Source organism: Canis lupus, chromosome 11 (assembly GCF_048164855.1).
Source record: "Canis lupus baileyi chromosome 11, mCanLup2.hap1, whole genome shotgun sequence".
NCBI classification, from domain to species: Eukaryota; Metazoa; Chordata; class Mammalia; order Carnivora; family Canidae; genus Canis; species Canis lupus.
Window position 1 is genome coordinate 41,079,136 of NC_132848.1, and position 16,525 is coordinate 41,095,660.

Consider the following 16,525-nt stretch of genomic DNA (forward strand, 5'->3'; position numbering starts at 1 on the left):
AATCACAGCCCTCAGGAGAAATGAGTCTCCCAGTGAATATGAGACTTCCATTCACTGAAGTAATGAGTTCTAAAGGAACAGTAAGATAGGGAGGAAAGTGATGAGTTCAATTTGGGGCATGACAAGTTTGAGATGCTTGATGGGCATCTCCAGAGAGATAGGTGTCCTGGAGGCAGATGGCTCTGTGGGTATGTACACAGGAGAGATCTGAGCTAGAGATGCCGTCTGTTAATAATCAGCAAGGGACATGACATGACACCATCAAAGTAGGGGGAATGGCAGGCATTAGTGTTAGGATAAGAAACATCTATTTTACTATGCAAAGAAACAACATAGTTTGTGAGGGAAAAAGACGGAAAGGTAAGATTACTTATGTGTTATGGCCATTATTTTTATGAAACAGGACATGAGATGGGTCTGCAGAGTAAGAGGTGACAGGTTTGATGAACTGAATACTTCATGTTCAAAAAGCAATGATACAGTGGTTATAAAGTAGACAATAAAATTAAAGAAAGAATATTAGAAAAAAATTTTAAGCACTCCTTTATACTGGATGTGAGCCAGAAAAAAATACCAAAGAAACAGTTATGAATCTATATCCATACAATAGCTTTAATCTTAATTATCTTTTCGTTTCTTGTATTTTTCCTTTGTATGTTTCAGTGGTATATCCAGTGTACTCTCTGAAGAGAGTTCTATCTTAAGGCAGATTGTACCCTTCAAATTATAAAGTGTTGCACTCCTAGGCAATACTTTTACCTTGAATTTCATTCTGTTGGATCGTAATATTGCAACCCTTTCAGACTTCCATTTGCCTTTCCCTGGAATATCACTGACCGTATTTTTTTTTTTTAATTTTTATTTATTTATGATAGTCACACAGAGAGAGAGAGAGGCAGAGACACAGGCAGAGGGAGAAGAAGGTTCCATGCACCGGGAGCCCAATGTGGGATTCAATCCTGGGTCTCCAGGATCGCGCCCTGGGCCAAAGGCAGGCGCCTAACCGCTGCGCCACCCAGGGATCCCACTGACCGTATTTTTCATTTAAATTTTAAATCACTTTAGGTTTTGTTTTTTGGGCCAATCTGAGTTTTTTACAAATATGAGAATACCTTATTTAAATGGATTTAATAGATACTGTCACATTTTCCATCTTATTTTATTTTTGTATGCTTCCATTCCTGTTTTCTTTCTTTTGCTAAATGGTCTGCAGTTTTTTATATTTGTCTTTTTTTTGATCCAGCAATTTGGACATCACACAGCCTTTTATTTTAGTAGTGATTACCTATATGTCTCCAAATAAAATGCTTAGATTATTTCTCCTATCAACCTCAGAAAGTAATACTCACCAACTCTCACCTTACTATTCTCTTCTCCGACCACAGAGGTGATCTGGTTTCCTGTCCTCTATCTCCGTTCTCTCAGTCTTATTTATCCCTTTGTTCTGCATTATGAATGATGTTTAAATTTTTACTCCTGGGTTTTTTTTTGTTTTGTTTTCTGCGGTGTCAATTCTGCAGCCACTCCGAATTTTTAGCTTTTTCAATCACTGGTCTATCTCCAAATATCTTCCCTTAACCATTTTTTCAATCGTATTTTCTTGTCTTATCTACTATTTCATATAGCTCTCCCTTACCCAATCTTTTAAGAATGTCCTTGACAGTGTGAAGCAGTTATAGAAAAATAATTCTTCCATTTTGTTGAGTAAATATTCCTTTGTGTTTTCTTCATCTCTCTCTCCCACAGTTCCTTTTCTTCTTTTGTTCTGACAACATTTGAGTATTACCTCCAGCAAAAGAGTTGATTATTAGCCTGAAGATTCATTTCTTCACTTGAATTAAAATTATCTTGTGTCTAGATTCTTAAGACTCTGTGACATGTTGCAGCTTTCTTAGTTTTAACATAAATGATGCTTTAAAAACTAAAATTTAAAAAAAATATAAAAAAAAAAAACTAAAATTTTTTATTGTTCATTTAGAAAGGGCTTTTTTAAAAAGTCCACACTTTGCTATTTTTCAATCTCCTTAGGATCTTTTCAAAGACATTTGTATACACTGCCTAAGAATGTGACATTCTGGAATTCATATTTTTCTAAAACCATCACAGCATCAGTACCAGACTACTGAATATATTTATAAATATTCTAAATTATTCCAGCAGTGATTCACACAAAAATATTTACATTCAATAGAGTCCATTATTCATTAGCACAATCCATTAAGTAAGATAAGGCTGAATGTGAATCGACTAGATCTTTAGCTATAAACAGCTAGAATTCCTGGAGAGAACATGCTTCACTACTGTTAAGTACAAATCCCCAACAAAATTTTCTACAGGTTCTGTTTCCAACTGAAAAGCTATGACAGAGAATTTTCCTCACACTTTGTTTTTATGGACTGGTATAGATACAACTTGACAGATTTGTTTCTTTTTTAAGATAATCAGTGGGTCAGACAACTATAATTTCAATCAAGCGGGTTGCCAAAGAAGCAGACACATCCTGACAGAGCAGTGATGTCCCAAATCTGGCCAAATGCCAGTGCCACACACTACTTTAATGATATTACGAGTATTCAGGAGTTTCCTTTTTGTTCAATTGGATAAAAATGGAACAAAGAAGAAGCTGCTGCTAATCTGAATAGAAAAGGCAAAAGAAAAAATACTTGGAGGACTCAAAGAAAAGGTAAAGACTAAAGTCATATTAGAGAAAACATGGATAGAAAGAAACATTAGAAGGACACCAAGAGAGAGAGAGGACAGTAAGTTTTTTTGAATGAGTTTATATTTTTATCAACTAGAGATCTCTGGATGCAAGCAAAAGAATATGATTTTGCTTAAGCAAAAGAGACATTTCTTAGAAGAGTAACAGGGGCCCAGGACTATACTTGAAGCAGGAAGCTAAGAAGCAGGAACTCCAATGAGCCACGGCATGTGCAATGAAGTCTATGGCCATTAAGATAAAACGGTATTGCAACTGTCATTAGCTTTCTGCTCAAGATCTCATGGGAGGGACTATCTAATGGGGCTACTTTGGGTCAGATGCCCCAGATTATAGTCCTTCTAGATTGTATCCAGTGGTGAAGAACTCATCCCTCCTGAGAAAGCAGCAGTGCCCTGGTGAAAGGGAAGTGGACACCAGGTTAAACAAACATGGAAATCTACTACACTACTTGAGCAAAATTCACAATTTATATTCTTTCCACAAACTTATAAATTTAGAGCCTTAACACACTTACAAATCAAATAAAATATATGGGCTTTGTCTGAATCGTGCTTTAGACAAACTATAAAAAATTATTGCTAACACAACCAGGGAAATTTGAACATGGATGGAATAAGTAGCAGATATATTAAGAAATTATTGTTCATTCTGCCTGATATATCCATAGTGGCATGGAAGCCTTTTTTTTTTTTTTTTTAAGATTTTACTTATTTATTTGAGAGCAAGAAGACACACGCAGGCAGTAGGGGGAGAGGGAGAGGGAGAAGCAGACTTCCTGCTTAAGCAGGAAGCCCAACATGGCGCCTGATCCCAGAACCCTGAGATCATGACTTGACCCAAAGGCAAGGAGGGACACTTAACTGACTGAGCCACCCAGGCACCCCCATGTTTTTGTTTTTCTTTTTTTCTATTTTAAAAGCAACTTGGTGGCACCCGGGTGGCTCAGTGGTTGAGTGTCTGCCTTTGGCTCAGGTCGTGATCCCGGGGTCCTGGGACTGAGTCCCTCATCGGGCTCCCTGGATGGAGCCAGCTTCTCCCTCTGCCTGTGTCTCTGCCTCCCTCTCCCTCTCTCTCATGAATAAATAATTTTTAAAAACAAAAAATCTACTTGTTAGAGATGCACATTCAAGTATATATACAAGTAATATAATGGAAAGCCTGAGATTTACATAAAAGCTTCTAGAAAAAAAAAAGGTAGGGAGACAGATGAAACAGAATTCAGAAAACAGTAGTAACTATTGAAGCCTGCTGACATATACAGGGAGTTCATTACAGTATTCTATTTTTGTAAATGCTTGAACATGCTTTATTTTTCATAAAATTCCAAGAAGTAAACTATTTTACAAGTTAATTTAACAAAATTTAAGCAATTATTATGAGCCAGGCTATCTCCTGAGTTTTGACAGAAATAACTGTCAAGCAGAAGTGACTGATGTTAAAATGAGAATGTTGCCACAGTGAGAGAAGGAAGTATGAAACATGGTCAAAATGCAGTTTTCTTAAGTTACTAATCTATCTGGCAAAAAGGAGCATGGCAGGTGCTCACACACATGTGCATACACAACATGTGCACACACATATATCCCTACACGTAAGAACTCTTCACATGTTTAATTCAGGAAATGATCAGTGAGCATCTAGGAGGTGTCTGTGGGTCCTGTAATAGGCATCAGAGTAGGGATACAAAAGTTATGCTATTTTTCTCAAGAGGTTTACAAACCAAATGTAAGGGAAAGACCTATAAACACACAAGTCACTTAAGTAATAAAAAAGAACATAGTTGCAGGCAGCTTACAGGATGGTTCCCATGATTCTACCAGTTGGTATTCATCCTGTTGTTCAATCTCCTCCCCTTGAATGTGGGCTTCTGCAAATTGCTTGAGAAACTTGCTTCCCACGAATAGAATACTACTAAAGTGACAGAATGTCACCACTCAGATTAAGTTATAAAAAGACTGTCTTCCCTCTTGCCCCTCCCCCTTGATCAACCTGATAGAAGCCAGATGTGGTGAGGTGTCCTACAGAGGCCCATGTGACAAGAACGGAGGGTGGCCTCCAGCCAACGGCCAGTCCAATAACCTGCTAACACCCACATGAGCGAACTGAGAGACAGATTTCCACCCTCCAGCCTTGAGATAACAGGAGCCACAGCCACCACCTGGACTACTAAATTATGGGAGGCCCAAAGGGAAAACCCAGTAAAGCTGTGCCTACAAACTCGACCCGCAGAAACCATGAGATAACAAATGTCTGCTGTTTTAAGCTGCTCAGTTTGGGGGTACAGCAATAAGTAACTAATTAATTCATCATCCTAATTACAACAATGAAGCATAGTACAAGTAGATTTAGATCCATCCTTAAAAGGATGGATTTCAAAAGAAACAACTTATCCCATCAAAAAGGTTTTCATTTCCATTGCTAATAAAATAGGCTTTTTAAAAAAATCAAGTTATCTGGAGGAAAACATAACGAATTTACAGAGCTACATACAGCATTTGATACAAATGCAAGTCAATTTTTAATTTCAAAGAGTTTTTAAGCAATTTATCAATAAAGTTTATTTAGACCCTACTATAAACCAACTGGATGTCATGATAAATATACAATATTATAATCCCTAGGAGCCCGTTAAGATTAAAGAATAGATACTTAAGACAAAAATAACACTGTTTTTACAATAAAATCAAAATATACAGGGCCAACCCACCAAATGCCATTGAGCATTCTTCAGCAAACAGACCAATTCAATAAGGGGTGTACTGACTCAATAAAAATGTAAAGTTTAAGCACTGAGTGTTTAATAGAAAATAAAATTAAGAGGACATATCATTGATATTTGGTAATTCTAGCTTTCAAAATAGAAAATTAGTCTACTGTTTTTCCTTAATATAAGCCATAAGGGCTCAGTGGGTACAACATGCAACTCTTGATCTCAAGGACTTAGGTTCAAGCCCCCACTGGGTATACAGATTACTTAAAAATAATATCTTAAAAAATACATACATATATATACATACATATATATATATAGGGGTGCTTGGATGTCACAGTCAGTTAAGCATCTGACTCCTGGTTTCAGCTCAGGTTACAAGCTCAGGGTCCTAGGATCCAACCTGAAGCAGGGCTCCATGTTCAACGGGGAGTCTACTTGAGGATTCTCTCTCCCTCTCCCTCTGTACCTCCCCGTTAGCATGCACATGCACTCCTCTCTCTATATATAAAATAAATAAATCTTTCTTAAGAAGTCATAAGTATTTCAGAAAGCTAAATTAGCATTCTTACATTATATTGATAGAGGATTTAAGAATCCATGGGTAACCTTTGTAGTATACCATGACTGTCAACTGCTTATAATAATGCCAGTGAGATTTTCATTAGTGAAAGATTAAAAAAAAAAAAAAAAAAAAAAAGGCATGTACATTAGTATAGCAACACAGACCATAATCTGGGTCCCATCAAACTTTCCCACCTCTCACCATTCTTGCACTAATTATTATACCAATTATAACAGCTATAACCAATTAGTCGTTGCCAGATCAACTGACTATATATCTTCCTAGAACAGAGTATCTTTCTTTTTTATCTAACTCCTAATTGCTCCAGAAAACTCTATCATCTCCTTGGAGAAGGGGCCCATCCCACCACTCTACCCATTTCAACTCAATTGCATTAGGCACTGCACTTTTGTGTTCTTCTGTATTCACCTCTGTAAACCTTATGATAAACTGTGAATAGGTAGGTACCTGATAACCAGGGGTTTATAATCTGAAGTTTCGCCATTCACAAGTTAAGATTCCCTCCTCTATCCCAAATTTGGTACACTTAGATATTTGCAATTGTAGAGGCATTAATATGAAACGTATATACCACAAGATTGGTACACAAGAGGGAGTCTGTTAGTGAGGGTCCCAACTGGGCACAAAAGAGTCACAATTTTTAGCAAAACTTGTTTCTTTTTCCTTGTGGCATCAGTGTTTCTCAAGCGTTTTTGACTGTGATCCACAGTAATAGGTACTATTTGTATCACAACCTAGGACACACTCATACGTATAAACAAAATGCAAAAAAAATCTTGTACAAGATGGATTTATTATTATTATATTGTTTTATGAAACACGGCCTTTAAGAAAATGTAACTTTTTTTTTTTTTTCTGAGAGACAGAGGATAGTATGTGCAAGTGTGCAGGAGAGGGGACAGAGAGGGAGACAGAGAGAATTCCAAGCAGGCTCCACCCACAGTGCAGAGTCCCAGGCCGGGCTTGCTCTCACCTACCCTGAGATCAAGATGTGAGACCAAATCAAGATCCAACCGACTGAGCCACCTACATGGCCTGAGAAAAATGTAATACTAACATTAGAGATGGGATATGCAGAAGTATTAATACTTAAGACAGACAAACTCTGTGCCAGAAAAAAGCTTTATAAATGTCTTTAACCATATATGTGGTAATAGTAAGGGTCTGACGGGGGTCAGTTAAATCTTTCAGTTATATATCTTAGTTGTACTTCATATGGTAAAACATAGGCTGTTACAATACTAAGGAATTTAGGGATGCAGCAGTTTCAGGATCATCCCTGGAGAGGGTAAGGGTCAATACTGTCTGGTAATTATTTGATAATGATTTGTTTACTTCACAGTGCCTGACTCAAGTAAAGTGCTCAGTAAACATTTGCCATATGGAGGGGGAAAAAAGCTTTATTTCAAGTCGGGGAGATGAAAATTAAAGAAGCAAGGAGGAATCACTGTTTACCATCTTATTGAAAAAAAAATACCTAATGCTAGTTGAAAAGGGGGCACTTTCATACATCAATGATGGAGTGTGATTGCCACAGCCTTCCTGGAAAGCTATGTGGAAATATCTTTTAAAATTTAAGATGTACACACACTTTGCAGCAATAAACTCACAACTTTCCTACAGAAATAAAAGCAATGTAAGTACCTAAGAATTATTACAGGATGTTTACTAAACATTTTATTAATGGTTAGAAAATGGAAACAAAATAAATGGCCATCAACTATTAGCACTGACATAGATGCACGCTTATGATAAAAAGAACGTAAAGACAGAGAAGGATACATAGATTCTGGAGGTTGAGAGAGGGAGAGAAAATTAGTAGCCCCTTCCCCCATACACACACACAGTGTCAGCAATTAAAACATTCCATACGCTATAGCTAACTAAGCATATATAGGGAAAATATACTCAAAAGAGATGCATGAAAAAAATAAAAACTTCCAACGTATTCTGTAATAAAAAAGTAGTAAAGAGCACTTGGATACCTCAGTCATTTAAACATCTATCTGACTCTTGGTTTCAGCTCAGGTCATGATCTCAGGATCCTGGGAAAGAGCCCTGAGTAGGGCTCCCCACTGAGCCAGGAGAATGCTTAGGCTTCCGCTTCTCCTTCTACCTTTGCCTCTCCCCATGCTTGTGCACTTGCGCACACACACTCTCTCTCTCACAAATAAACAAATAAAATCTTTAAAAAAAAAAAAAGAATGAATGAAAAATAAGTGATGGATAAAAGAATAGATGGACTGGTCGATTTAGGTTAAAATATAAAAACGATGTTTAAAAATACACAGTATTCCTTTTTTCAATAGTTTTTATATCATAATATTTGGCCTCTATACAATATTTGGTACTTGTTTATCACTTTGCCTACTTAAAACATTCACTTGTTTTCCATGACACCACACTGGTTTCCCCCGTTTCTTTGGCACTTCATTCTCAATCTCTGGGAGGCTCTTCTTCGCCGTTGTCCTTCAGGGCCCTGTCCCTCTACTCATTCCAATTCGGTACACCATCATTAGGTGTTTGAATTCACTTCCAAGGCCTCGATTACCATCTACAAGTTGACAGAGGGCTTGTAGAGAAGTTCTTCTTGAACTATAAACTTGTCAATCTTTGGGCCTACTGGAAATCTCCACGTGGACAACCCAATTATTACTGTATAATAACTATAATTATATCCAAAACTAAGCTCGTTTTCTTCCCTCTCAAAACTTTCCCCTCCTTTCGAGATCCCAAGTCAGCATCACCAAAACAGCTGTGAAGCTAGAATACTGGCTTCTCACCGCCCTCGGGGGAGTAAAGGAAATGTACAAGTTCTGGTCTCCATCTCTCCGGAGAACCGGCGTTGGGGGAAATTAAGAAAACAGAAGCCGCACAGATGCAAGGCACTTTTAAGGCCGCTATGAATCCTATCCACTGTGTGACTTTATCCACTGAGTCTTCCAGCCCACTGCAGGAGTCCAGTCCTTCACCTCCTCGGGTGAATGGACCGCAGGGCGAGCGGGGAGCTCCAGACCCTACACACCTGGGCACCGACTCCCCTTAGCTCCGCAGACAACTCAAGGAAGGGGGTCGCTCTAGGTCCGTCTGCAGAACACTTCCTCCCTCACTGCACCCTGCAAAACCCAGAAACCACCTCGAGTGGCCGCTGCAAACCAACACCCACTCCTCCTCTCTCAACCACAGGCCTCTCCGAAACACCCCAGACCCTTTTCAGTCCCGGCCCGGGCGCACGCGAGACGCCAGGAGAAAGCAGCGGCGCCGGCTCCACATCCTCGCGCTACACGGACCCGTGCATCCACTTCTGCCTCACCTGAGATCCGGTACCTGTCTGCAACTCCGCAGCTGCGGCTTTCCAGACGCCTTGTTTCTGGGAGAGGCTAACCCTACCTCCGAGAAAGAGTCGGCAGGAAAGTGCGGCGTAGCAGGACACACAGGGAGCCGCCATGTTGGCCGCCGGAGGGCCAGGCGGGAGGGCGAGGGGGCGGGGCCTCAGGGCTGCGCAGGCGCCGGAGGGAGCTAGGTTCCGGGGGCTGTCGGGAAGGGGCGGGGGCGTGTCCCGCGGTCGGGGCGGCTCGTCGCTGGTTGGGTGTGTGAGTCCGCGGGGCGGGCCCGACTCCGCCCCCTGGCGCTCCGCGGCGCCCTCTCGGCCCCTGTCTCCTCCTGCGGGTGCTGAAGCCTGTCCTCGTCCAGGTCTTAGTAACGACTCTCCCGTGGGCCTTCCTTCCCTTGCCGGGGGCTGCACGTCCAACTGCAGAACCCGCGCCGCCCGCCCGCCCGACTCCTGCGGTCTGACTTCGCGCGCCCCGAGCGACGCTGCGCTCCTTGCTCACCGAGGAACGGACTCCAAACCTTGGCTCCTGTGCGTCTTTCAGCGACGGGTCTCCGCTTCTCTCTGCCTTTCCACAGTTTCCAGGAGCCAGGGTCTGCACCCCCTCCAGCAGCCTTCCCGGCGCTCACATGTCCCTCGTGTATCAGTGTAACGCACAGGCTACACCACTCACAGGTGAGAATGAAACAGTCTTACCAGGTTTGCATGCCTCCTCCCGTGTGTTAGCGCCCAGACTTAGCTGAAACCCGATCAGAATTAAATGCACCGTCACGAAATAGAAGCGAGTATAGCTTGGTTTCTGAGCCTTGTGTGCTCTTGAGAGGAACTCCCAAGGTGCTGTCTACAAAATCCACTTTAAGTGATGCACTAAGCCGCTCTGAAAGGATTTCCAAACACTTAGAATTGAAGGATAAGTGAAATTAAAACACAAATACAAAGTTGTCAAGCAAATGAATACACCAGCATTTCTTAAAACACATTTAGTCATTAAAAAGGTAGAGATGACATATTCCCAGAAAAAAAAAAAAAGAAAGAAAAAGGGTTCCTTTAAATGGAATTCACTTCGTTGTACTGAAAAGCTCATTCTGTTGTTCTGTCACTTATCTTTTAGGCTAGTAAAACTTTCATCAGAGATTGGCATAGGTTCTCGGACCAGCATTTGGGAACCAAAACTTTATAGCCCATCAAAATAGATGCCTTTAGGGGCGCCTGGGTGGCTCAGTTGGTTGGACGTTGGCTCAGGTCATGATCTCAGGATTTTGGGATGGAGCCCCACATCAGGCTCCTTGCTCAGCGGGGAGCCTGCTTCTCCCTCTCCCTCTGCCTGCCTCTCCCTCTGCTTGTGTTTTCTCTTCTGTGTGTCAAATGAATAAATAAAATCTTAAAAAAAATAAAATAGATGCCTTTAAAAAGTGGTTCCTATACATTGTCACAAAAATGTTTTTAACTTAATTGTGGAAATTTAAATGGAAAACAACCAAATAAGTATGTGAAAGTGGGATTTTTACTATTTCTTTTTAAAAAAATGACATGTTGGAATATATAAGAACTAAGTAAGTTCTGAAATTAAGGTTAGGAATTTTGGAGGTTTTTCTTTTTTCCTTTTCTCTAAAATTCATGTTACAGGCTTTTACTAGATTACAGTAAAACGAGTGTAATATATTTCCTACCTCTAGGGGCAACACTTGGACGGCTGCATGAAATTTCCTGTGTAGACTTTGAGTTTGGAAAAAATATACCACTATAGGTTGGCATTAGGTACATAATCTGAAGTCAGGAGGAAAGATTGGAATCAAGAACATGCTGATAGACATTTAAAATATGAGAAAAATGTACTTTTACCAAAAAGCCACAGCTTAGACTCATTTTATTTTCCTCTCATTTACTGAGCACCTGTTATGTCAGAGACATCAGGTCTCCTAGGCAGGAGGATCATAAAATCCCCAAAGTCCAATACGGTAGAGTGACATCTAATGTGAGAGTTTGGTTCTAAGGTCAGCCTTTTGGGTAAATATCAGGAGAGTCAAAATGTTGAACTAACAACAAGTGCTGCTGAGATGTGAGATAGTGATAACTTCTAGATGCTTCTTGTGGGAGTGTACTAGTATTGCCCTCCTGAAATCAACCAACCAATCAATGCTGTTAAGGGGAGTATACCCTCCAATCCAGCAGTTACATTCCTAGGTGTATACCCTGCAGAAATTCTTGCACAGCATACCAGACGACTTGTATCTGTCATCAGGGAGACCCCTGAACTCAGGAAACTCCATAGAAGCTTCTGCCAAACTATGTTATCTTTTAGAAACTAACAAATTGCTGGAACAAGAAAAGAAATATTTGAATATGACCTCCCAGGACAGACACCTGTGCAAGTGAATCATAAAGTGTCTGATAGTTACCTGAGCTTCATTATAATGTTAAAATCCCCATCCTGAAAGGGATATAAGCCTCATTAGCATAACATGCAACATACGTAATGGCATGTTTTATGAGTGGGAATGTGTAATTCTATACCTGCCCATTACATGTGATGATGATGCCTCTCCCTCTGAATATTCACCCCAAACCCTAATAAAAGAAACCTGCTCATTCCTGCTTTGGCAGACATGGCTTTGGAAATTATTCCTGTGATCTCCTTATTTGCTTACAAATCTCAATGACCTTCTGAAGCAACTCAACCTGGTGTAGTCTCTGTCTAACTCACTAAGGAGCAGACACACATCAGCACACAAACATAAGAATGTTCATAACATTTTTTTAATGACAAAAGTAACCTGCCTATTAGTCAGAGGATGGGTAGACATCAATGACAATGAGTGAACCACAATCACACAGTATGGATGGGTTTCACCAGGTTGAGGAAAAAATAGAAAGTCACATAGGCTTGCCAAGTCTGATTCCATTTACATGAAGTTCAAAACCAGGTAAAGTTAAGGAAGATATTGTTTAAGGTTCTATCCCTCTGTAGTAAAACCATAAAGAAAAGCAAAAGAGCGATAAACACAGACTTGGGAATAGAAAATAACCCAGGAAAGAGGGAGAGGATGCTGTGAGCAGGACATCAGAGGTGTCCGTGCTCCTGCCAATGTTCTTTGTCTTTAGGTGGCTGGTGGATACACAGGTGTTCATTTCATCCTTGAAAAATATAGATATATATAACAGGGAAAGTTAATTTCATCTCACTTCCCACCATGACTCACATTGGAAGATGTGGCAGGCTATGGTGGGAGTGTAAATTGATACAGTTTTTATTTCTTTTTCCTGTATTTCTCATATCCCATTTCCTTACTCCTCTCTCTTTCATTATCTCCTCTTCATCTCCTACCCTCTCTCTTCTCCTTCCCAGTGTAGATGGCTTACGTGATGAATGATGTAGTTTCCAGAAAATTCACACATACACACACACTCACACACACCTCTTAAAAGGATTCCTGAACTACAGAACTTTGTGAGGCAACCTTAACCTAGAAAAAGCACAGAGGCTCAATGAGTCCACAGATAATTGAGATCTTCAGAGAACTTTGGTCAAAGATGACCAAATACTCTGTGGCTCTGGGAAGTGCACTGAACGTGGATCAAGAAATATGTGTTATCATCTGAACTCGGCCACAAACTCACTCTTTGACATTGATGGTTTTGGTTAGCTTATGGAAAACTTACATTTCTCATTAGTGTAACCGAGGGGTGGATTAGAACAGTGATTCTCAAAAGTATGGTACCCAGAGCAGGAACCTCAGCATTACCTAATTATACTAAGTGTTAAACTGGATTCAATTCAAAAGATGTTGAGGTCCTAATACTTAGTACCTCATAATGTGAACTTACTTGGAAATAAGGGTTGTTCCAGAGGTAATCAGGTAAAATAAAAAAAGGTCATTTGAGTGGGCCCTAATCCAATATGACCATTACAGGGAAATTTTGATTTATAGATAGATGTGTACAGAGGGAAACCAATGTAAATACACAGGAAGATGGGCATCTGTAAGCTGTAAGCCATAGAACAGGTGAGGCTACTGGAAGCACGGAAAGAGATCTGGAACAAATTTTCCCTCACAGGCCTCGGGAGAAACCAGCCCTACTTACACCTTGATCTTGGACTTCCAGACTCTAGAATTGTGAGACAATAAATTTCTGTTGTTTAAGTCACCCAGTTTATGGCCCTTTCTTACAGCAGCCCCAAGAATATACCCAGTGTGTTCGTTTTTTAAAACATCTACAATTTTTCAGTACTCCTCCTTTTTTCTTTTTAAAGATTTTATTTATTTATTTGAGAGAGAAAGAGCATACAAGAGAGAGCATGAGCAGTGGGGAGGGATAGAGGGAAAAGCAGACTCCCAAGTGAGCAGGAAGCCCGATCTAGGGCTCAATCCCAGGACCCTGGGATCATGACCCAAGCTAAAGGCAGATGCTTAACCAACTGAGCCATGCAGGCACCCCAGTACCCCTCCTTTTAAAAGGTAGGTCCCTCCTTTTGAATATGAGCTAGATTTAATGACTTGTCTCTGAAGAATAGAGTTTGGATATTAGTTGCAAAAGCTGGCTTCCTGCTTGCTCTCTCTTTCTTGAAGCACCCACTCTGAGGAACTCAGATGCCCTGAGGTGAGACAGCCATACGGAAAGATCTGTCTAGTAAAGAACTAAAGCCTCCTGCTAACAGCAGTGGGAGTGAGCCATCCTAAAAGTGGGTCCTCCAGCCAAGTCTTCACACGATTTCAGCCCTCCAATCAACAGCTTGATTGCCACTCCAGGAGAGATCCTGAACCAGAGCCACTAATCTCAGACTCCTGGGCCACAGAAATCATGAGATAATAAATGCGTGTTCTTTTAAGCTACTAACATATGACGTAATTTGTTATGCAGCGATAGATGACAAGTATACCTGGGAATTTGTTAGAAATGGAAATTCTTGGGGTCCCAGCCCAGACCTACTACATTTCGGAGTGAGACCCAGCATGAAACCCTACAAATCACTCATGGTTCTTGTTAGGTCAGATTCCATGACATTTCAACCAGCGTCAATACTCTTTCATCTGGACCATCTGGTCTGACCATGCAGATTCCTACATGTCTTTTATGTACACATGTGGTTAAACAATACATCACATGAATTTTACCATTTTAACACTTTTTAAGTATACAGTTCAGTGGCATGAAATATATTCACGTTGTGCAACTATTACCACCATCCAGCTACAGAACACGTCAATCTTCCCAAATTGAAACTCTGTCCCCATTAAATACTTCCCAATCACCCTCTTCCCAACCCCTATAACCACCATTCCACTTTCTGTCTTTATGAGTTTGATTATTTTAAGTACTGCACATGAGTAGAATCTCACAATATTTGTCCATTTGGGCCTGACTTATTTTACTTAGCATCACATTTTCAAGTTTCACCCACGTGGTAGCATATTTCAGAATTTCATTCCTTTTTAAGGATAAATAATATTCCATTGTGTGTATATGCCACATTTGTTTATCCATCCATCCATTGGGGGACACACGAGTTGTTTCCACTTTCTGGCTATCACGAATAATGGTGCTATGAGCATGAGCTCCAAAGTATCTGTTTGCATACCTGCTTTCAATTCTTTGGGGTATATACCCAGAAGGGGCATTACAGGATTCTCGTTTTTAATGGGGCCAGGTTTTTAACTTAACTTACACAGGCAGGTAGGTGCCCACACAACTTCAGTTGCATTTAAATCTACACCTTAAAGACTTGTTATTATCGAGACCACTCCCAGCTAAATAAGCAATGTACATGGAGGAAGGACATGAGTAATGTAAATTACACCGAAGTGTAAAAATATTTATGAGAGGTAATTTTAGTACATAATCGCTATACATGAAGCTTCTATAACAGTTTAAAAACTGAATCTGAAAAAAAAACTCAATCTGTCTCAGCCTACAAGTAAATCTATTCTCCTAAAATGCATATATTTTACCATATTAATTGAATTTTAATTAATAACAAATAGAACAAATATCTTCTTTGGTGTTTTCCCCCACTGTGTTCAACGTGGACCCAATCCATCTACATATGCTCTTTACCTATGAGCTGTCAATTATGGTTGCTATAAAAGACACAGCACTTAGGGGGCTGTCAATCAATGCTGTTACGATGCTTCAAGAATTATTTCTCTAGACCTCGTTATCAAAAATAAAACAAATTTACATGGAACATAAAGGTGGATCAATCACACCATTTGCTGTGCACGGAAAATTGTCTCCAACATACATAGCTTCAGGGGCAGCGTGCTTAGGGCCAGAGCCTTCTTGACCATATTTGTAATTATTTTGCATAGATTAAGTCATTTTTTTTTTTTTTGAGTGCATGTGGATGGTAGAAGTAGTTACTCTGTGTGGTAGAATTAGAAGTTGTTTCCTATCAGGAATAGCGGCATGTACAAAATGTCCTGTGACACTATGGGTGTTTCTTTCATCCATGCCCTCCCTACCCATGGATTTGGGCTCGACCCAGTTCTCCCTTGTGATGAACTCTGAACAGAGATAAAGTAGGTCTAGAGAAAGGTACCTAAATGGCCAAGATTACACACTGAATATAGTCAAGGTGCTAGGATTTCAGAGCAAAAACAAACAAACAACAACAACTAAAGAATTTTAAGAAGGAATATAATTGAAATCAATAACATTAGTGAGGGCCTGGCCTAAATAAATACAGACTTAAAAACTAAATTTCAGAAAACTAGAGCCAAAATAAACTGCTTGAGGCATAAAAGAGACTATTTTAGGACAAAGAAAGGAGGTACCACTTTACACAGCAGGGAGGCAACTTAAAAAGTACATTGAGGGGAAGAAATTGATGCAGCCTGAAAATGTAAATAAGTAGAAGATTGTCATCTGGACCTGAAAAAAAAAAAGAGATATTCTGAAGTATAATCTTCATTCTTATGCTTTTGAGGAAGTGAAGGTAAGAGCAACATATGTGTCTCTATCAGAGAAAGTGTATTATGCATTTAGATGGACCATGAGATACAATTCCAAGAAATGTGAAAGAGAGTTATAGAAATGATATATACAAGTGAACATACACAAACTATTAATTGAAAGAGCATCATATAACATTATATGCCACTAACTGAGGGCTTTTCTAAGTTTTGCCTCATTGAATCATAACATCCTTATGAGGGAGACACTATTATTATCCTCATC

The 16,525-nt window shown here is 39.9% G+C and overlaps 1 protein-coding gene and 1 long non-coding RNA gene across 3 annotated transcripts in view; one reads left to right on the plus strand and one right to left on the minus strand.

Annotated features, from left to right (window-relative positions):
• The window catches only part of MRPS9 (mitochondrial ribosomal protein S9), a 62,558-nt gene extending 53,039 nt beyond the window's left edge, over positions 1–9,519 (minus strand). Inside the window, exon 1 of the mRNA XM_072844395.1 lies at positions 9,332–9,519. Within this exon, the coding sequence (XP_072700496.1) occupies positions 9,332–9,466 (135 nt within the window). The 5' untranslated portion in view covers positions 9,467–9,519. The remainder of the gene's footprint in view (positions 1–9,331) is intronic.
• A 50-nt stretch (positions 9,520–9,569) lies between these two features.
• The window catches only part of LOC140643048 (uncharacterized), a 72,160-nt gene continuing 65,204 nt past the window's right edge, over positions 9,570–16,525 (plus strand). For both annotated transcript variants that reach the window (XR_012039436.1, XR_012039434.1), the window contains exon 1: positions 9,570–10,024. This is a non-coding gene — a long non-coding RNA (uncharacterized lncRNA). The remainder of the gene's footprint in view (positions 10,025–16,525) is intronic.